The sequence below is a fragment of the Glossina fuscipes genome, unplaced genomic scaffold (assembly GCF_014805625.2).
Source record: "Glossina fuscipes isolate IAEA_lab_2018 unplaced genomic scaffold, Yale_Gfus_2 28, whole genome shotgun sequence".
In the NCBI taxonomy this organism is placed as follows: domain Eukaryota; kingdom Metazoa; phylum Arthropoda; class Insecta; order Diptera; family Glossinidae; genus Glossina; species Glossina fuscipes.
The window spans coordinates 3,498,566-3,519,956 of record NW_023998423.1 but is presented as its reverse complement, the minus strand read 5'-3'; the positions used below and the strand labels follow the sequence as shown (position 1 = coordinate 3,519,956).

General features: G+C 33.1%; 2 protein-coding genes and 1 long non-coding RNA gene across 8 annotated transcripts in view; 2 read left to right on the top strand and 1 right to left on the bottom strand.

Moving 5' to 3' along the window:
• The window catches only part of LOC119636173 (sodium channel protein 60E), a 158,973-nt gene that overhangs the window by 23,360 nt on the left and 114,222 nt on the right, over positions 1-21,391 (bottom strand). For all 6 annotated transcript variants that reach the window (XM_038031361.1, XM_038031362.1, XM_038031364.1 and 3 more), the window contains exons 3-15: positions 8,956-9,164; positions 8,557-8,884; positions 8,392-8,474; positions 7,982-8,336; positions 7,894-7,922; positions 5,864-6,071; positions 5,249-5,798; positions 5,047-5,135; positions 4,850-4,975; positions 4,614-4,784; positions 3,561-3,754; positions 3,390-3,492; positions 3,183-3,311 (exon numbers count right to left, since the gene is read on the bottom strand). In XM_038031361.1, coding sequence (XP_037887289.1) covers positions 3,183-3,311; positions 3,390-3,492; positions 3,561-3,754; positions 4,614-4,784; positions 4,850-4,975; positions 5,047-5,135; positions 5,249-5,798; positions 5,864-6,071; positions 7,894-7,922; positions 7,982-8,336; positions 8,392-8,474; positions 8,557-8,884; positions 8,956-9,164 — 2,574 coding nt within the window. The remainder of the gene's footprint in view (positions 1-3,182; positions 3,312-3,389; positions 3,493-3,560; positions 3,755-4,613; positions 4,785-4,849; positions 4,976-5,046; positions 5,136-5,248; positions 5,799-5,863; positions 6,072-7,893; positions 7,923-7,981; positions 8,337-8,391; positions 8,475-8,556; positions 8,885-8,955; positions 9,165-21,391) is intronic.
• On the top strand, positions 10,265-10,873 carry LOC119636175. The gene is made up of 3 exons (XR_005247130.1): positions 10,265-10,373; positions 10,598-10,695; positions 10,751-10,873. It is a non-coding gene; the product is annotated as an uncharacterized LOC119636175 (long non-coding RNA).
• LOC119636174 (mitochondrial thiamine pyrophosphate carrier) overlaps positions 11,785-21,391 on the top strand; it is a 70,762-nt gene continuing 61,155 nt past the window's right edge. The window contains exon 1 of the mRNA XM_038031367.1: positions 11,785-11,991. The gene's annotated coding sequence lies outside the window, so the exon portion shown is untranslated. The remainder of the gene's footprint in view (positions 11,992-21,391) is intronic.

The window sequence follows — 21,391 nt, the reverse complement described above, 5'->3', positions numbered from 1 at the left end:
ACTTAACTTCAGAAAATTTAAAAACATTAGCATAAATAATACAATTAAATAACTATTTTCGATCGGGTGGGATCGGGTGTTATGCGCGAAATATCTTCACAGGATCAAAAGTCATCGAGGAAAATTTGGAAAATCTGTCCATGTTTTCTCAAAGTTGTTTCAATTTTCTTTTCATTGTAGGCGTTCGTGTAGACAGACCACAGAGATCTTTTAAGCGCAGCTTTCTAAGCGATTAAGGAATGTTTATGCGAAATTTCGCCTTCTTATCGTTATTTTTGCGATTATGTCAATTTCGCAAATGAAAAGAGGATCAAATTCAGATCTTTCGGTAGAAATAGGTATATGGAAAACGTCGATAGTTCTAGTGTTAGGTTGTACAAGCCAAGAGAAGAAGAGCAGAAGAATGATTTATGCGATAAACGCTTGTGACTGCAGGGGATTAGTAGTATAGTGAATGGCATAGTAATGAGAAAATGCGAAAAAAATATCTTTTGAAGAAAAATGAATAAAAGATGTGATCTTTAATAGAGAGTGTATTGTTTTATTCATTAAATTATTTATGTTTTTTTTTTGTTAATGTGTACTTTATAAAATATTTCATAATCTAACACATTCCCACACACATTTTCCTTTTATTAACAAAAACACGCTTATCATCTAATCACATCCACAGTAATAACAATTTAGACAAAAAAGTGCAAAACTAATTTCTTTGCATTTTTTATTTTTTTCAATGCTTTTCTTTCTTTTTTTTTTTTTTTTTTGTTCTAATATATTTAACATTCCCTATAAATATGCAGCAAACACCGATTAATAACACTGAGAGTTACTTTAAAAGAATTATTTATTTTCATTTTTATTTTTCATATTTAAAAACGCTGTCAAGTGTGTACGTCATGTGTTTAAGACGGTCACATATCAATTTAATAGGTTAGTTATTAGGTTATTGTGTCCAGTAGTCTTTTCATTTCTTTAATTACCTTAAGGTGATCAAATATTTAATAGAGCATCACCATTGCAATTCGAAAATTAGTGCAAATGTCACTAGAAGCAAAGAAAGGAACCTTGTTTCTAATGGAAATGGATCGCCTTCAAGGTCTCAACAAATGCAATCGAAGCAACTATAGGCCATAAACTTGACTATCACTGCAGAGAACAAAATAGTGAAAAGTGGTGAGAGTTTCATGTCTCCATAACTCCTCAGGCACAATCTTACAGTTTTGTATCTTATATTACTCACAAAGTCTCCGGCCTGACCCATACACGGTAGCACTGTTCAAGAAACCCTTTTGATTTGTGAACAGTACCAACCTTCACACGATATGTGGCAAAATTTCAGTCCATTCCGACGATTAGTTTGCAGGTCATAGTGATCCTAGTTTTATAACGAGAAAAAAGAGCATTTAAATTCAGCATTAGCGTAAGAGCATCGATAATGGTGAATATTCTAGTCAGTTACATTCGGCAGTTCTTCTCGAAAACATAAAAAAAGTCTACAAAATACCTTTAAAGGAGTGTAAATTGAAGATGCTTGAGATAGGTGACACCTTAAAGATATCGGAAAGCCATGTATTTACGATATATGTTGCATGGCAACATTTGGCCATGAGAAAGCTCTGCTCGAATTGAGCGTAGCGTCTGTTCACGTTTGACATCGAACGAATAGAAAATATTTCCTCACGGGATATGTGACAATGGATGAAACATGGAGTCATCACGACACTTCAAAACCAAATCGGTAGTCGACCGAGCGGACAGAGTGGTAGTGAAAGGCGTTCTAAGCAGCGAAACAAGTAACATCACTAAATCATAAGGTACTCGTAAACTAATAGCCGCAATGTCATGAACTCCTGGCGCATTTCGTTTGAAGCTTGTCAACAGTGTTGCCGTATATTTGTCAGATTGGAGACTTATTGAGTAATGTAATATGCCTTAATGCACTTCACCAACACCGTCTTCATACAACGTCTCAAACAAGCTGTAAAAATACGCATCATAATAATGAAAAATAATAATAGCAAAGGATTAGGTTTCGCTGGGTTTCACAAATCGCGACTATACAATGCTTATCAGTTAGACGAACGATAGAACTACATCTTTTGAAGAAGACTTCAGCATCGTCCAATAATCCTCAACACGTTCGAAATAGGAAACTAATTGGGAATCTTAATATCTCTGCTTCCAAGATTATGCTTAAAAAAGCGAAATATCTGGAAAAAATACAAGAAACATTAAAGAAAAAGGAAAAACTTCAAAGGGTTTTCAATTACAGGTGAATATAAAACGTCATGAGTGAAAGGCGGAAGATGTGAAGAGGTGAGAGATCTCGTAAGATTGCGTAACGCGTTTGTAATGGGGCGTACATCTGTGACTTTAATCGTAAAAAGATCTGTTATAAATATTAATGTTAAAGCGAACACTGGGTGTTCATGTGTTTGCACGTCGTTACCCATTAGAACACATCCTATTGGGATACGAATTGCGATCATCACTAGCTTTCAGAGAAGACGTGACATTCGGAATAGAAACGTTGAAAATCCGCCGCTACTTATGAGAATACACCCTATCACAATTCACCATTGCTTAGAAGTAGAACAGCCAATATTCACAGTTTCCTAGATACCCTACCAGTATCCATTTTTGGTGTGGACCCTGTTGGGGTCCATTTTCTAGGCTACCGTCTCCTATGATGGAACTTATCAGAAGTTATTATTTCCATTTTTAAGCTAACACTTCATTTCAAGCAACAAGAAAATAAGTCAACAAATAATTCAATTATGCAAAACACTAGATAACATAACTATTTTCCAAGATGATGAGTTGAGTGCTCTAGATTTATCCCAAGTCTGGTCATGTGTTTTTAATTATTTTGTAAATTTAAGAGTTTTTATTTATTATCTTTTATTGGTTAACAAACCATTTTCAAAGTTTTATTTGCTTATTTTTTTTTTTTTTTTTTGATAAACATGACGCACATGTTGGACATAAAACATAAAAACAACAAAATTCATTTTCGTTGCACATAAGAACATTTAAAGCTCATCATAATTGCTTTTCATATCTCTTTTTTTTTTGTTATTTTAATATAAAAAAAAAAACTTTTTTAAAACTTGCAAACCACACACATATTTTAACGAAAGGGACTTCCTTTAAAAAAAATAAAGAAAACAATAAAATTTTACCTCTTTCTTCGACTTCAATTCTTCCGAATTGAAACTGTTGAGCAACAACGCCAAGAACAAATTCAAAACCATAAAGTTGCCCATAACTAGTGTGGGCAGAAAGATGGCGAAACAAGAAGAGGCGCCTTGCTGAAAACAACAACAAACACATATATCAATTAATTAAAATTAATTATTTATGAGAATAAATATTAACAACGAAAAAACCTCTTCTTCCGCTCTCATGCAATCCCATAGAGGCTCGATCCATTCACCGCATAGTATACGAAAAATCATCATAAACGAATGGAAGAAATCATTAAAATTCCATCTGAAAATTATTTTCAAATTTTCTTAAATTAATTAATATACAACTTGTAGAAGAAGAAGACTTCTTACCTTGGCACTGGATCCGGCTCAAATTTATCGGGTGTATAGTCTTTAGAAAACAATTGCATACCAATCACGGCAAATATGTAAATCACAATCACCAATATCAACGTCAGATTACCCAGTGCTCCAATCGTTGATATAATAATGCTTAACAATACCTTCATAGTCGTCCAAGACTGAGCCAATTTTAATACCCGTAGCTTTAAAAAGCAATTACAACACAAGATTAGCTTTTCTTATATGACATTTTTGAAATTAATATAATATACGTTGAGAAGATCGCTCAACGGAAAATTTCGAGTTGATTTCGTGATAATGTCAGTCACTCAGTCTTTGCGAAAAAGTGTTCGAGCAAGTGCTACGACACGAGATATATTTAGAGCGAGATTTTCCCTAATAACTGGAACTTTCAACTTATGGGGGGGGAATAGTCTTATAAAACTTGGTACAAATATCTATCTAGATCGAAAAAAACCATAGTGCGAGAACAAGTCAAAGCTCTATAGTGAGCCAATGAATACTCTATACTCCTTCATTTAACACAGTTATTAATACGACGACCTTCAGCGCAATTATTGGCGCTGTTAGTGATTTTAGGAGTTTTAAGGGAAGTGCTTGAAAAAGAGGTCTGATCTGAGTGTTCGTCATTGTGCCAAAGCACTTCGTTGTACGAAATTTTTTCAAAATGTGTCGAAAAGCTTGAACGTAAGAGCAGATGGACAGGCATAGAACGGACAGACGGACTGAGAAACTTAGATCTCATACTTTTCATGAAACCCCGCATATTCGAGAACGCCGAAAACGTCAAATGACGTTATCCAAAGTTAAATTCAAAATTAAGAAGTGAACATTTTGAAGCTGTAAAGTTGAAAACAAGGCGAACCTGAAAGTTTTCTGAATTTTTGTGAAAAGAAGGTAAAAATACATTTGAAAGCACTTCTCAGATATGTATTTGATTAATTTGAGAGTGTCGCGATCGTGATAGCTTTCAAATAAGCCAAGCCAGAGATATATGGAAAAATAGGTTATGGATAAGAATTTTTTAATATTGAAACTCACCAATCTTAAGCCTCTTAGAACACTTAGACCGTCAACTAATTCAAATATTATATCCAGCAAAGAAGCTGTAACAATAATCAAATCGAATATATTCCAACCGCATAAGAAAAAATCTTTAGACAAAGCCATTAGCTTTACAATGCACTCAAAAGTGAATATAGAGGTGAAGACCTGAAATAATATTTTATATAAAATTGTAATTATAAAAATAATTTTAAAATTTTTTGAATCATTACCTTATTCCCTACATCGAGCGCATTACGAAAGTTTTCACTCATGCCGTGATGCTCCATGGCCAGAAAAGCTGTATTCAAAACAATACATAGTGTTATGGCTAATTCGAATAATGGATCACGCACAACCTGAAAAGTGAACGAATATATTTCCGATCAACTGTTCTTGAAAATTTCATTCCCGTCCAAAAAAAGCGCACCTTATAAAGGCAGTTCTGGAACTGTAGCCAACCCTCATAATCGATACAACATTGAACGCATCTATCGCAGTTGCGATCAGGCAGATCGTCTAAAATGAAGAAAGCTTAACTGAGGGATTGTAGACATTTTACTAAATTAAACTAAGTCTTAACCATGTATATGCACAATCATTCAATTCTGTCCCTCGCTAATCTTACTTACCGATCACAACAATTTCTGATGAATATTCCGGATGTAAAGCATAAATATTATGCTTTTTAATCCTAGCAATGTTGCCATTGCATTTTATAAGGCGCACTTCCCGCGGCGACAAAGCCAACGTAACCGGTGTCAGCTCATTTTGTAACTCCACCGTAGAAACATGAACCATTTCGGATCCAGTTATGTCCTGCTCTTCATGATCGTCTACCACGCCCGAATCATCTTGCGAAGACTCACGATTCACACCACCGCCCACACTAGAATTAGAACTAGCTTGACGACTGCTCAGCTGCAATTGGCCTCTATAAGCTCCACCCGTTGGCGGTTGCAACATATTGGAACTTTTTTGCGTCTCATCTTGAAAACAAATACGTGTTTGCTTCTGCTGCGTCCCATCTTTTCGTACGAGATCGGAATTCTTTTGCTGCTGCCGCTGTTGCTGCTGGTTCTGCTTCTGCGGTAAATTTAAAGCTAAATCGGTCGGCCGTTCGGTAGAACTATGCCGAGGACTATGGCTAGGACTAGACGCACTCGAATGATTCTTTGTAGGCTGCTCAAAAGAACCGAAAGTTTTTCATTAAAATCGTTTCTCTTAGAAAATTGCAATTTTCTTACCGTTTCATTGCCATTGCTTTCGTGATTACTACTATTTCCAACATCCTTACCACCTCCTGCGGATCCTTTAATCTTTTTCCGACGTGTTTTCTTTTTACTATAGGAGGCCAATAGAACACCTTTACGTGAATCAATTTTCTTTTTATTGTTTTTATTTAGCTTTTTCACATTTAAAACGGACGGGTCGAAGCTAAAAGTCGAATCATCACTAAATAATAATAAAATGAAATATTTTTAATTTACAGTAATCGCGATCAGATACAAGAAAACGAAAACTAGGTGAAAGTGCAAATGTCATAAAGGAAAACATAACAAGCAAATAGGGTATAGTGGGGCACGGCCCGCCATCCTAAATCCTACACCATCCTAAAATTACGGGAAAAGTGGTCCGACTCGATCCACTGCACGTCAATGTATCAAATTTCACCAAATTATCCCAAACATTACAACCGGTACTCTGAAAACAAAAATATAAGGACATAAGGACGGATAAACTTGGACGGATTCAGAAAATGATTCCGAGTCGATCAGTATAAGAAAAAGTGCGGCTAACTCAAGTGGGTTTTCTGACTGTTCCATAAATCCGCGAAAACTTAATATACTCTTGTACCACATGTGCAAGTGAAGAGTATGAAAAGCTTAATTCGAATAAATGTTTTGCGCTAATATTTGTTACGAGAAATAAATTTCAGTATTTTACATAAAGACTTGTTAAGGAAATGCAAAACACAAGTGCGATCGCAGCCCTATATGAACATACGTGAAATACGGAAATGTGATCAAAACAGATGACGTCAAGGGCGAGGCAGCAGAAGTGTGTCAAATGAAAGAAAAAATGAAAATGTGAGAATAAAAGGCATGGAAAATTGCTTATGGATTTCTTTTCGTGAAGGTTCGTTAAACGCAAACTAAACTGGATTGAGATTCAAAATAGTTAAGAATAAGATCTGAAAGTAGTAAATAATCGGGGCTTTATAAAGTCAAGCTTCTCAAACTCAGAGGCGTCTAACTCGTCTATGACTGCATAACGTATTTCTTTTGCATGATGGGTTTCTTTTATGGGAGCAAAATTTACTTTCGGAAATGGCAAGAAAAAGAAGTGGAGGTAACTTCGAAAAGTGACGGTTTCTAGGCATCACTTTCACGCATCGCCGATCGACGATCTTCTTTTGCACTTTTTTACAAGATTACAATTTTTCTTTTCGAAGCCTGATTTCCTAGATTTGGTAAGACCCTGCAAACGCAGTTAATTGAAAAAAGCACAGTGCCTAGCGAGGGAAGAATAACAAACGGAACTTAGTTGATTACTTTAAATATGAAACAAAAGATAAATAGTTTATAAATAAGTCAAAGGGAGGACCTTCCCAATCAATTGTTTCAAACAGAAGAATTCTACAACTGTTTCTAAGTCAAAGGATCTTTTATATAATTTTCGTTTAATTAAAATACTAAAAAATTCTTAAATGTATTGCATACATACATATATATAAATATTAAACATTTTCTAGAAATTCGAAATTTTATTACTCATGTGGGTATATGTGCAGGTTTCACTGCAATAGTTCTCTCGACTCGTTCGTAGCAGAAGAGCAATTTAAACTGGAGCATTTAAAACAGAAACCGGTGGAAATACGACCAGAGATGAAAAGCTCTTTCCAAAAACCATATAGAGCGAACTTTAACCGTGATTTTACAAACATGGGTAAAGGTCTCTTTTATGGCCCTACAACAGAACCAATCACTGGAAAAATGAATGATTTTATGGCATACATGGTCACGGAAGGCAAGCAATTGTGTTTAAGTAAAATGGTCAAGAAGAAGACGCTCCTTGACCTGGCGCGTTCTTAAAAGAACCTATGTACAAAATGAACTTCTTTTCAAAGCCAATATATCACATATCCATATAAATATATATATATATATATAAATTTTGAAATATGAGATAAATTTCTGGATACGTAAGCGTTTAAAATCAATCAGAAAATGTGTGCCATTTCTGTGCTTTTTTTTTGGAAAAAAGTGATATTTACCGATGATCCAACAAGTCTTTTTTACGTTCCTGCAACGAGTGGAAAATTTCAATTTTCAAATCTCAAATCAAAAATCTATAAGATTTACCTCATTCGTTATTTCGGCCTCCTCTTCGTAACTGAGAGCGACTACGGCTAACATGAGATTAATTAAGTAGAACGAGCCAAAGAACACAACCACCGTGAAAAAGGAGACAGACATTGGCCCGGAAGTGGCTAAAACCATGTTATAGACATTCTCCCAATAGTCCAAGGTTATCAATTGAAATGTTGTTAACATGGACCACATGAAATTATCGAAATTGGTATATCCATGATTGGGATTCTCGCCCACGCATAAACAGGTAAAATCTTCCGGACAATGTCGAGCACCGGTTATATTACCACATAGCATGGGCAACTCTTCATCATCGTACAACCAATTGTCGGTGTCGTTTATCCATCTAGAAAATAATTTGATAAAAATATAATTTCTTACAAATGCCGAAATCCACTTACAATTTCCATTCTCCGTCTGTTGTGTTCACCCAATCGTCTGGTAAATTTCTAACACATTTGTTTCTCAGTTCACCCATGTAAACCTTGTTTACAAAAAAAAAAAACAAGCGACAAATGGTTAAAATTTATATGATTTATTCATCATAGGATTTAGGAGATATCCACCTGTAGAGCAAAAAGTGCAAAAACCATAAGGCAAAATATGGTCAAAGTCATAACTTCAGCCAACTGGCGAAACGAATGCAGCAATGCATTGATGATGGTCTTAAGACCCGGCATTATTGAAACAGTCTTTAAAGCTCTTAGTACACGAAACGTTCGTAATCCCGCCAAATTGCCCACTTCCATCCCAATAGTTGCATAACCGCTGGTAATTACCACAAAATCCAACCAATTCCACGGATTACGTAGATAGGTATATTTGTTGAGTAGAAAACCTTTGGCAATGATTTTTATTACCATCTCTATGCTGTAAATGGCTAGGAAGATGTATCTTAAATAAATAAACAGAGGAAAGATTAAACATCGGAATGAAGACGTTAGATATTATTTTGAAAAACTTACTCCGCTTCTTCAACCGTTTCGGTCATTGCTAAAAAAATGCAATTAAATAATATAGTGGCCATAACGCAATAATCGAAATACTGATTCGTTGCTATATAAACGCAGACACGACGTGGAGCACTCCACGGATGGAATAGGAATAAACTTTTTGTGCCTGTAAAACGATGTATGTAATTTTTGCGAAAACGCTTTGAAACCACACAAAATGTCTGAAAGAGAAAAATGCAAATAAAAAATAACCGTTAAAATCGTGTAACAAACGTCTGCATGAATTCAACAAAACTGCAATATATAAAACACAGTTAAACACAACTCTGGTTTTGTTAAAAGATAATATCGTAAAAGTAGCAAATTTCAAATCTGGCAACTTGGTTTGTAAAAAGTAAGAAACTTCTGGCCATTTACTCATAAGAAAACTTGTCTAAAAGTAAAATTCTATTTCTGAGAGTAAAATCTACTTTGCTGTCAAATTCTTAGAAAAGCTGCCTTTAACTTTGCCGAGAGTACAATTTTTTCTCTTGAAATGTTTTTCTTATTATTTCTTTTTGTAAACCATTTATTATTTTTAGATTTACACACTTAATTATAAATAATAATAAGAAAGTATCTATTCAATTAAATAACACAGAATAAAAAAACTTATTAATTAAATTATTATTACAATAAAATTAATTTTTATTATACCCAAATAAAAAATATAATTTCGTTTTTCATAATTTGCAGAATTAAGAGATTCCGTGTTTTAAACATTTCGCACGTTTTAAAAATAATTAATTACTAAACTAATCCAACTAATTCATATCATAATAAAATTCTAATTAATATTATTGAAAGTACAAACATAAGAACTAATACAATAAAACGAATAATTTTTCAATCTCCTATTTTACATTCTTTTCTAAAGAAGAAGTTATTAACGCAAGATATATGAAAGTTAACTTATTGCTTAAGCTAACTCAGTTCAGTTATTGTGGTAGCTTATTCAGACGCAACGTAACAAAGTAATAATCCGCATATAGTCTTCCTTCTTAATGAAAGTTATCAGTAAAAATTACGATACTCTATCTTATTTTATTTATACTATCAATACACCAACATTTTTTTTATGTAAGCGGGAGCGGTGTCATCTAAAATTTGCACATTTCTTTTTACATATGAAATAAAAAAGAGCAAGTATGGCAAGTATGGCAGGTAACGTATGTTTATGATCAGATGTTTTTAATAAGTTAATAAGACAAAAAACGATAACCTAGTCACGTCTTTATGTTCTTTTTCAAAAAGTATGTGTAAATTTGCATCAAAGACTTACATCAGGCAACTCTGTTAATATAAGGCAGGGAACTTCCGGCAATTTTATCACGAGAAAATTCTTTCGTTTCAGACTTTCGTCGTGAACAGAAGAAAAAATGAGAGCTAAGGTAAAGATTTAAAATAAACAAAAGTGGAATAAATTTGAGCAAGAAAAAATAAAATAAAGTACTGCGCAATAATTTAACAACATAAAAGCTCCTTATTGTGCAGAAGATTATTGATTTTGTTTTTTTTCATTTTGAGTCAGCCATTTTTCATGCAAAGAACAATGAAACTAGAACGCATGGGACCGAATTTATAGTATATTGTATTTCTTTTCTTTTATTTCCAGTGGCGCAAAAAGCGTATGAGGAGGTTGAAGCGTAAACGCAGAAAGATGCGTGCGCGTTCTAAGTAAACTGGATTAAATTGGCAACGATTCTGTTTTAGGTATATACTGCAAACAATTTTATGTGTACATTATAACAATCTTTTCTGTTTATAGATCCTTCGTCTATATTCCGATAAAATTTATAATACGGTGTAACTTCAAGTTCTTGGCAGACACAACCTTAAAAATTGCCTTAATAAATAAAAATTTTAATTTGGCTTGAAGTGAAAACAAAAATATGTGCCTTTATTATTTTGAAGATTAATTTCAGTGAATAAAGCGGAGGAACGCGAAATTACCTGCAGGGCCTCCCATATATTTTAACAAGTAAATATTGCAGTACCATTTTGGGAATATTTGTTGGATGAAGATTTCTTGTATGTGATATAAATTTATATGTTTCTGTTTTGGGCGTTTTGGCAATAATTGACTAAGTATTTGGTTTCCAAGTAGCGGTGACTAGCTGAGAGAAGTTGTGTTTCCGAGGTGATCCTGCCAACTACTGTAAATAATAGAAAATGGGTGTCATATTTCTTGGTACGCATTCTCAGATTATTTTGGACGTTCCTCGGCGTCGCTAGCCGATTTGGGCTTTGTATTCGTAATAACGTTGTTCTAACAGTCTGGAATTATTTCACATGCTGTGATCTCCAGTAATAGAAAAGTTGAAAAGAAAGAAAAAATGCTTATTGCGCTACTTTTAGCAAAGCCATAATATGGCGCGTTTCACCACACATGTGCTCATATTAGGAAAGTTAACATTCGAACACTAAGCAAAGTAGGGGAACTAGAATATAAATAGTTAAACGGTAACGAAATTAGTCTGTCGGCAAAACAAAGGGACACCTCTGTTAAAATGCAAGGCCATCGGGAAAGTAGTGAAAACTTAAGGATATTTAGTATCTAGTGTTTATTTTTTTTTAATAAATCCATGTTTTCATATAAAATTTCCTTATTTCTTTAGTTAAATCAGCAAATTATGTCCGATATAATTAAATATAGCATGCGATATAAGACTTTTCCCTTAGTTTATATATGAGATGATTGCATTCTATACAAAGTTACTCTGAAATGCAAAAATACCGAAATAATATGGCAACATTGAACACGTGTTAATAAAGCAGCTGATATCTGGTTGTCAAATGAATTTTGTAATTTTGTTTATTTGAGTAGGAACTAAAATGTGCGGTTTACATTTTTTATTGCTTATTATTAATATGTAAAGTTATATTTTGGATATATAAATTTCTTTAAAAAAATAATTTCAAAGGAGTGCATGAAGCTTTGTGGCCGAATAACACCAGAATATTTTCTGTAATAGTTTGTATAATGAATAAATAGATTTCTAATAAAAGGTAAGTTATATAAAATCAAGGTTGACGGTATCACAGATTGCCTCAAAATGAGCCATATTTGAATTGCATCTTTATAAATTCAATTGAATTTTGTAAAATACAAAGCAAATGCTCAAATATGTGTTAAAAAAGTGCCGGTAAATGATTAATGAAATTTACAAAGATTAAAGTGGATTAAAAATCAAACGTTTTCGCCTCTGAATTAATTCCACCTAAATTGTGAACTAAATAAGTAATGAGTTACTAGAAAAATACTATTATCATTTATGATTAAAGTAAATGTCACCATTATAAAATTCCTTACAATGTTGCCGCCAACCTAAGCTATATCAACGAGATATCGTAAAATTGTTTTTTTAATAAAAGAACCTACAGCTTAAATTCCACAAATTATAGAAAATGCGAAAAGCACCCTGTGGAATAGACTTTTATTAAGCGTTTATTTTGATTACCTGAGAGAGAACTGTCGCAAATTTAATTAAATTCTTTTCACGATTCATTAATTTCTTGCTTGTTTTAACAAAGCGACCTTCAAAGGGCTATAAACAATTATATACGGGATAAATACATACAGTGAAGTCTGGTTTTAGGCGGTCGAATTAAAGATGAAATTTCATAGAGTATGCAATTAGAAATTGAAGAAAACTAGTTTTGTAAAAATTGGCGTAAAACTGTCTGAATTTTGGACAGAAGTAATAAATTACAAAAATAACTAAAAAATTTTAAAGCATTTTTCGCTTCACATGCGTACGAGATGCTGCAGTTTTGTCCGAGAATGCTACGTTGTGGGATTCATTTGTGGTAAAAAAGATCTAAACGGAAGATCTAAATTGAAACTAATCATTGTTTTCGTCAATTTGCGGCAATTTTGCGGCAGAACAAGGATGGTTACCCTAAATGAAATAATAATTGGAAGAAATTTTCCTTTGATTAGTTCTCAGCGGCGATGTTCCCTGATTTATGGGAAAATTCTTGCCTACATTTTTCTTATAGCTTGTTATTATGAGCTACCTATGTATACAATTTTAACGAGAGCTCCATTTATTTTTCGTTTTCGCTTTTTGTTTTCTTCAACTTTATTTGTCGGCTTGAAATGAAAAGTAATATTAATGGCGCAGAAGTAGCTACGTACGGAGTTATAATAAAAATTTTCAGAACAGTGATTAAAACAGACACCTATGAAACACCTATCAGTTTCAAAATTTCATTATAAAAATTTCTGGACGTAAACGCTAGCCACTGCTTAAATTGTGTAGTTCATAAATCCGGAATGTTTATTAATACTGCGGTGCACTGAAATTTAAAAATATTAAACCGGCTATGAAACAATAATCACATCTGATATAAAATATAATTTCAAAATTTTTCTTTTTGACATCAAAAATGAAAGAAAGGTTAAAGCGTTTTCTCTCTCTATAGAATAGTGCTTTCTGATGTGTGCTGATAGAAATGCTTTCACTAAAAATGTGTGCATAAATATGGAAATCGCATTAAAAGAAACTTTACTGCATTTCAACTTCTAAAAAAGATGTAATATTTAGACAAAACCAATGAGATTTTATCATATCTCGGTAAATCGAATGAATGAAACAATGAAGAAGTAACGTAGTTGCCAAAATTATTAAGAATTACTAAGAATTAAATATCGTTTTCTGATCACTCTAGAGAAGAAAGAGGTTTGTATTCAAAATTCATACATAAAAGCTACTCAACATCAATTAATTTAATGTTTATTCCAAGAGAAACCTACTGCTCCCTAGTTATTTTTAGCATGCTTGGTCGTAGATATATTCATAATATCGAAAAAATTACATTTTAGATAAATATGCAAGGAAGGAACTATATTCAGCTTTTGTACAACGTTTGTTTGAGATAATCAGAGTAGGCTTCGAATGACTTGGGACGCAAACGCCTTAGCCGGGGATAGCAGATTTTAACCAAATATGTTGATTTTCAAATTTTTTTTCGATTCTAAGTCGGAATTCAGATGAAAGCTAAAGAGAATTGGATTCAAATTTTGTTCAAAGGATTAAACCTGAAATGGAAGTGACTCCGATCCGATGGCGTCCTATTAAGAAAAATAACGTCACTGGAGTGATGAAAAGTAGTGCAAAACAATAAAAATTCCAAACATCTGAGAAGAAGCGTCCACATTTGTTTACAATTCTCAATTTGGAATTTTTATACAAATTATTCAAAATCACAGACGCTTATTCTCAGATGTAGCCAATTTTTATACGCTTATTTGTATTTCAGATCGCCCTGCTTGTTTTACTCGGGAGCTTCTCTTACTGATGATGTGTATTTGCTTGTTAAAAAAAGAAAAAATAAAATAAATAAATAAATCCAAGTTTATTGAATTAATTGTGTCATGATAACAAAATTCGCAACAATAACGAACTGTAATCTAAAATGTATTTTATAAAATCCGGCAAAAGTGTTCACCTTTTTTTTTGCAAAAATCTCTGACCAAAAAAAAACTTCTACTTAAGTGATTCCTACTACTCAGATTCATTCACTTATTCATTCCTTCGTTGCTTAGCGTTGTTAGTCTCTGTGTACATTATTTGTCGCTAAATTTTTGTTGTTGTTTTTTTCGTTGTTTTCTGTCTGTCTGATGAGCTTTTCTATTTACATTTGGATAATGCTTTTTCGCCTGCTTTTTAGTTGAAGGTTGTTTACTCAGAAAGTGTTTCTTCTTTTTTTATGTTTTGGCATTAAGGTTGATTTACTTTTAATGACCATCAGATAAGAGGCAAGAACAGCAACAGCAATAGCAACAGCGTTTTTCGGGCAAGAGCCAAACAATACAACGGTGTTTAAACAAAAATTATTTTTGCCACATAAAATGACATCACTAACTAGATGTTAATAGTGGGCATGAGGGCGGCATGTGCTGTTTATTATTGTAAAACATAAACGAAAATTGTTTTTATTATCAAATTTATTAAAAGCGTTCTTCCCTCCGTTTATAATTTATTACAAAAAACTTCAAATCTTGATGAATTTTATATTTAAAAAAGAAAACAAATCTTATCATTAAAATCCAGACCGCCTTGGGTTTATCATCATTTTACAAGTCAAAAGAAAAAAAAAAAATTAAAAATAAATAAAATCTTAACTTGTTCTTCTTCATTGTAAATCATAATTTATTCAAAAGATTTTAAGCGAAATGAAAAAGTTTTCTGTTCTTTTATTCTTGGAAGAAAAGTTACACTGAATTTCGTATTCAGCTCAAAGAAATATACAACATAAACAAGGAAAAATATTTATTTTCGAAGCCAATATGAAGTTTAAAGAAATTGTAATCCTGATTAAAGGACAAAAATCTTAATGTTGGAATCACTGGGATTGATTTCTGCATTGAATTCATTTTGGCTTTATTTTGTTTTTTCTTTTTTTCTAAACGTTGGTGACTTTGTTGGATTTATTTTATTGGAAATCACAAATTTATGTATTGGTTTATAATGATATAATGCAGCTATCAGTACTTCATACGTTGCACACATAAGAAAGTGCAATATTTGGCCAGAGCAATTGCCAAACGTCCTAACCACTACACCATATGGTATTTTTACTCAACTCTGTCAATCATCTGTTGTTGATCTGGTGACTCGCAGAAGAAGAAGAAGAAAATATAATGCGACGAATGAATAGGTTTACTCTTTTTTTACGCAACACTCCACTTCTTACTATGTTGATAAAAATGTGATATTGTGTACCTATATTTAGGAAAACCTGTCAACAGGTAAATTTTGGGAATCTTCCGAGTCTCAAAAATGAAGATAAGAAGTTGAAATGTGCCTCAACTCCTTGATCGACTAAAAGTTTGACTTTCCAAACTGTCAGTATGAAGAAGGCTAGAACAACCTCAGAAATCGCCAAAATTCTGTTCACATTTCTCTCTGTAATTTTCAATTCCGTGAATATATTTCCAAAAAACTGCTATTCAAATTTGAAAGCTGTGCGAAATATGTTTTCCAAGATGCAATCAAGTTCAAAAGCAGGCTGCTACCTTCCAAAAGTGGAGTTTTTAGGAAATCTAATCGAACTGAACTAGAATTTGTTGATTTCTCAACTCTAATATTCTCTTTCGACTCATATGTTCTTGTCCGACTGAGCATATTGATTACTTAAGCTCAAGGGTTCATTTTTAATCAGTTAACCTGCTTTTCCGCTAATTGTTTTCCTCGGCCGACAGCTTCATGATGCGCCGCGAGTACATAGATTGGAAACAACACACAACGTATTGAAACATTTAACAGAAAAAAAAAGATATAAGCAAGCAAAGTTGTCGCATCTAGAATCCCAACATTGACTAGTGTCAGTTTGGCGGCTGGCAGCATTTTTTGAGAAGGCTGCTGGTTCTATCGCTGCAGTGAGTATGCTGCAGTGAATACGCTGCATTGCCGAACGCTATTGGTGAACCTTGTTCGTCCTGGAATTGTGACCACGGATATGGATTACGTTTCTCGACACGCTTTTAAACATTCGTGCGCGAACGGCGATTATGATTTTTTAAACAACGGTTTTAATCGTGATTATTTAACGGTTAAATCACGGTTTATGATCTGGCCGCGTAATTGGCTCAATCACTGCCTCAAATTCTTGGTTTATCGAATTTTATTCACTTGTAGGATTCCACATGTGCTGCTCACTTCTTCTTGTATGATTATGCTTTTCCATCATTATGGCATTTACGTCGCACCAACAATTATGTTAAACGAAGATGGTGGGTACGTAACGTAGATCGGCCTGAAGGCGGCGTATATAGTTTTCTCATGTATTTTTTTTCTTTCATTGTTTTTGAAGAGTTTTTTTATTTTGCTTAACAAATTTGCTTCCAATGTCTTTTTTATTTGAACGCCTTTTTTTCTTCCCACCAAATCACTTAAACTATGAAAATTTCTTCAAGTCGTTGAATTAATGGCTTTGTTTGTTTCGCTCTTATGCTCTTTTTTTTTTTTTTGTTTTATTTTTATAATTTTTTTCTTATTATAAACCATAAAGAATGTAGTGTACTGTGTTGTGCTTGTGTTGTTGTTGGCACACAATTACATCTTAACAATATATATTAAGGAATCTTGAGATTAAAAGAAAAATTACAACTTACAAGTCTCTCGTGTTTTTGTTTTCTTTTATTTACCAGAAACAAATACTCAAACGCACGCTAGCATTCACTCACAAAACTACTTATGCTTATGCACTTGCACACGCAATCTCAGTTTTCTAGTTAAATGCTGTTGCCGTAGTTCAATACGGTAGGATACCGCAGTTGTTGCTGCTGTGGTTGTCCTTTCATTATGACAGACAGAGTACAGAATGCAATCAAATGAAAGCGAAAAAAAGAAAAACGTGAATAAAAAACTTAAGCGAAATATATTTTTTTTTTCGCATATCACCAGTTCGCAATTCGGCTTAGGCAAGCGAACTCCATACCCATCATTTGGCATTGTGCATTCATTATTTCAATACTCAGTATTCAAAGAAGAAACACACCCACACACATCAACACACACACATATATATATTTGTGTGCGCTTGCATTGCACTAAAACTTGAACAATTTTAATTTATGGGTTCATCTTTACGCAGAAAAAATGGTAAGAGAGAACATTGAAATGAAAATCATGCTTGAGAGGAACCATAACAGCACAACAGCAAGAACATTGAACGAGTGCTGAGATCTTGCAAACAACAAACACTTTCATGCACACTCAAACCAGAAACGTAAGAGATTAAACAAATCCTACTATGTGTTTAATGGTAAATAACGATAAACTCAATATTCCTGCAATCATCATCTAAATAACAACCCGTCATAGAAAATTAGCTTTGGGGTCATGATTGCATACATTGAGAAATTGGTTATCGTTAATGAAAGCTGTGCAAATGAAAGTCAATGTTATTTGAAATATAGTCCGTCGCTGGCCACAACGTTTCTTTTTTGCTTTTTTCAAGCACTCGAAATGTTTCTTGGCGCAAGAATAACACGGTTGTTTCTTTCTTAAAGTTACCCGCATGGGCCGCAATGCAGGCTAGGTAATTTCTCTTGCATCAATCAAAAAAAAAGAAATGGCAACGAGGAGGCATTGCCTGGAGAATAAGGTGGGATGTAAAAATTGTCCGCAATCTCTTCGTATTTTTATACCCTACATCACTTACGGTATAAGCGTGTATTAAGTGAGTGCGGATGAATGCAACATCCAGAAGAAATAGATATATCTTTTATTATACCGATCGATTCAAAATCTTTTTGTCAGCTTGTCTATCCACCTTGTTTTCTTTTATTTAACCTATAGGCTGCAATTTTTTATCAAATTTAGTACACTGACTTGTATCGACGGTATTGAAAATAGTTGTGATCGGATTACTTTCCTCAGACAAATATGTTAAAGTACTAACGATTAAGCCTAAAATACATAGGCATCAAAAGAGTTCTAATGGTTTACCAGACTTTTCCAGATATCGATTTCCTAATGACAGAGAAGAAAGTTTGACACAATAGTTACCGGTCGTGCTCTTGAGTCGAACTTTGTCCATTTCTCGAGTTCGCACGTCAAATATATTCGTGCCGATCCAATTAATCGATTTAATAGTTGACTTAATAAGCTTCGATTGTTGAGTTCAAAAACATTATTTATGTTTTATAACGTTCCCTATGCATACTTCCAGGAGGGGGTACTTTAACGATAAATTTAGAATCCCTATTGTCGGCCGATTTGGTAGTATTATAATTTGAGTAAGTTCATGAAATAAATTCTAAGAAAACACAAGGTGGTTACAACTCACTATTAAATACCCTACAGCGCCGAACGCAACATATAACATCTTTTCAAAATAGGGAATTGTTCGAAAAGGTGGTCCGGTACCGGTTCACATTTAATAGTAATAGCGTTCGTCCTTGGGTCAAAACAGGTATGTGTACTACAAGATAGACAGCAGGGGCTTAAATCAAACCAGAAAGCGATTCTGAATCGATCGGTATAGGAAGAGGTGTGTTACGGTCTACAATTGGGTATCAGCTGTGCTACTCTGCTTACTATGTATGTTAAAAGGTCTTTATAGTCGATGTCTTTTATCATTGTTTTTAATACACAAACAAAGATTATCAATTTCGTTGATTAAAATTTATATCATTCTGAAAATGCAATTTCAATAGACAACAACTACACCATCTATATGTATAAAAATAAAAAAACTATAAAATAATAGCGAGTCAGCTTGACTGGCGGTGGTTTCTTGGCGCGGTTTACAAATATTTTTAAAAATTATAAAGCAACAGCAACACATAGTCATCGTGTATTAATTACGATTAAAGGAAAAAGAAATGCACGCAAATGCAAAATTTGGTTATTTTTAGAGCAAATTTAAAGCCTTTTTTTATTGCCTTATTTAGCATTAAATAATATACGCAAGCATTTTTTTTTCCTTATGAGTATGAAGAGTATATTCAAGTTGTGAAAGTGTTTGCAACATCGAGGGAGAAGCTTCAGTGAGTCTATAAAGCATACATAATTTTTGTCAGTTCTTAATTTTTTGCTTGTTCATAAAGTCCAACATATACATCATTTTTATTCTGAAAATAGAAAAAATGTGCCACGCCCACTCAATACTATAGAGTATGAAAACATAGTTCTTCTTCTTCCTCTTCTTCTTTTTAGTCTTTTTTTAAGGGTAACGGTGAGCGGCATAAAAGATTCGGCCATTGCGGAACATAATTTTTTTACTTGTTTTTCTTTAAAGATATGTAAAAATATATTTTTATTTTGCATAAATAAAATAAGCATTTTGTTGTTTACAATTTGGTTGAACTGTGAAAAGATTTTTTTTTCCTTTTTCTTTTTTTTTTTTGTCCAGTTTCATTTGCAGAGCGAGGACAATAGGTCATGCATTAATATTTCTGTGTTACTGGAGCATTCAATAGAAGGAAATTCTTTAGTACCGGATTTTAAATCTACGTTTCAAGCTATTTACCATGAAAATTTAAGCCCAAAAAATAAAAAAAAGTAGAAAGAAAACGTCAGACATGCAAAGCACACTTGGAGATAAAATACAGGTTAAAAGTGCTGCGGTCTATATTTAGAGACTTTTGCAACATTTACACACTTATGTGTGTGCTTTATATAGAGCGTACCTATCAAAAGACAAAAAAAAAAAATAAGAAAAACAAAATAAAAGGATAAAAGAATAAATAAACAAATACATCCTTGTGGGTCCATTTATTTATCAGAAACGAAAAAAAAAAAAAACAAACCACATTGTGTGCACCTAAATTCGAGGTTGGGTTTCCCCTCATGCTGTTGCTATTGTTAGTCTTAAGTCGCTCTGAGAAGGTGCTGAAATTTTCATTTTCTCATTTATTTTTTTCTTTGTTTGTTATTTTGTTTTTTGTCTATGTGTGTGTGTGTGTGTGTGCGTGTGTTAAAAATATAAACCCTTCACAATGTTCCACATATCAAAGATGTATTGCGATTATAGTGGTAAAGTAAATCTCTGCCCATATCACAAGGTATGTTTTTAACTTTGCATATATCAATGTATGCATATGTGTGGGCGCGCATAAAGCAACGTTGAATGTTTCCGTTGTTGATTGCTTTTTTTGTTGCTTTTCGCGATACTCTTTCACCGCTCTTGCGTTTTTAATTTTATGTAAATTTTTGTTGGCTAAACACCAAAAACGTGTAAAGTTTTCGGCCAGATTTTCATTATCGAATTCAACAGAAGAGCATCGCGTAAGTAAGTAATGATAACATACCATGCATCCTTTCTTCCACAGTACATCTCCTTCTATTGTATTTGAGTAATTTCAGCAATGTTCGTTAATATTAAGGAACAACTTTTCATATACGCAATAATGAATTTTGCATGCAGCAGCTATTCAATGTAAACGCACGCGAATGATGATAGCTGCGAAAAATTAATATTCACTGATTTCAGGGTTTTCCGTAATTATACTTTATGGCATTCTTCTATATATTCTCTCTTAATATGCTAAAGATTAAATGAAAATTTATATCTTTTGTATGTAAAAAGAAAAAAGGGAAAAATCTTTTTCCCTTAACTTGATTATAAACTACATTTAAACTTATGCTATGCTATCTCAATGAAAGAGAAAGAACACTTTTCTTTTCATCTAGAAGCTTCTGTTCAACTTCAAGTTTTTTATGCCATTCAACAGCAACTCATTTATTCATGAGCAATTTTACCAAACTCATCAAACTTATCAAGGCAACAAACTTTTGATTGTAGAAGAAAAAAAAAATCAAACAAAAAACGAAAAAAGTAAAAAGAAAAAGGAGAAAGAAAAGAAAAAGTGAAATAAATTGGTTTGGCCCGAATTATTTCAAGCCCACCACTGGTCGGCTTTTAACAAGTACAGTAGCTCTAAATTAACATA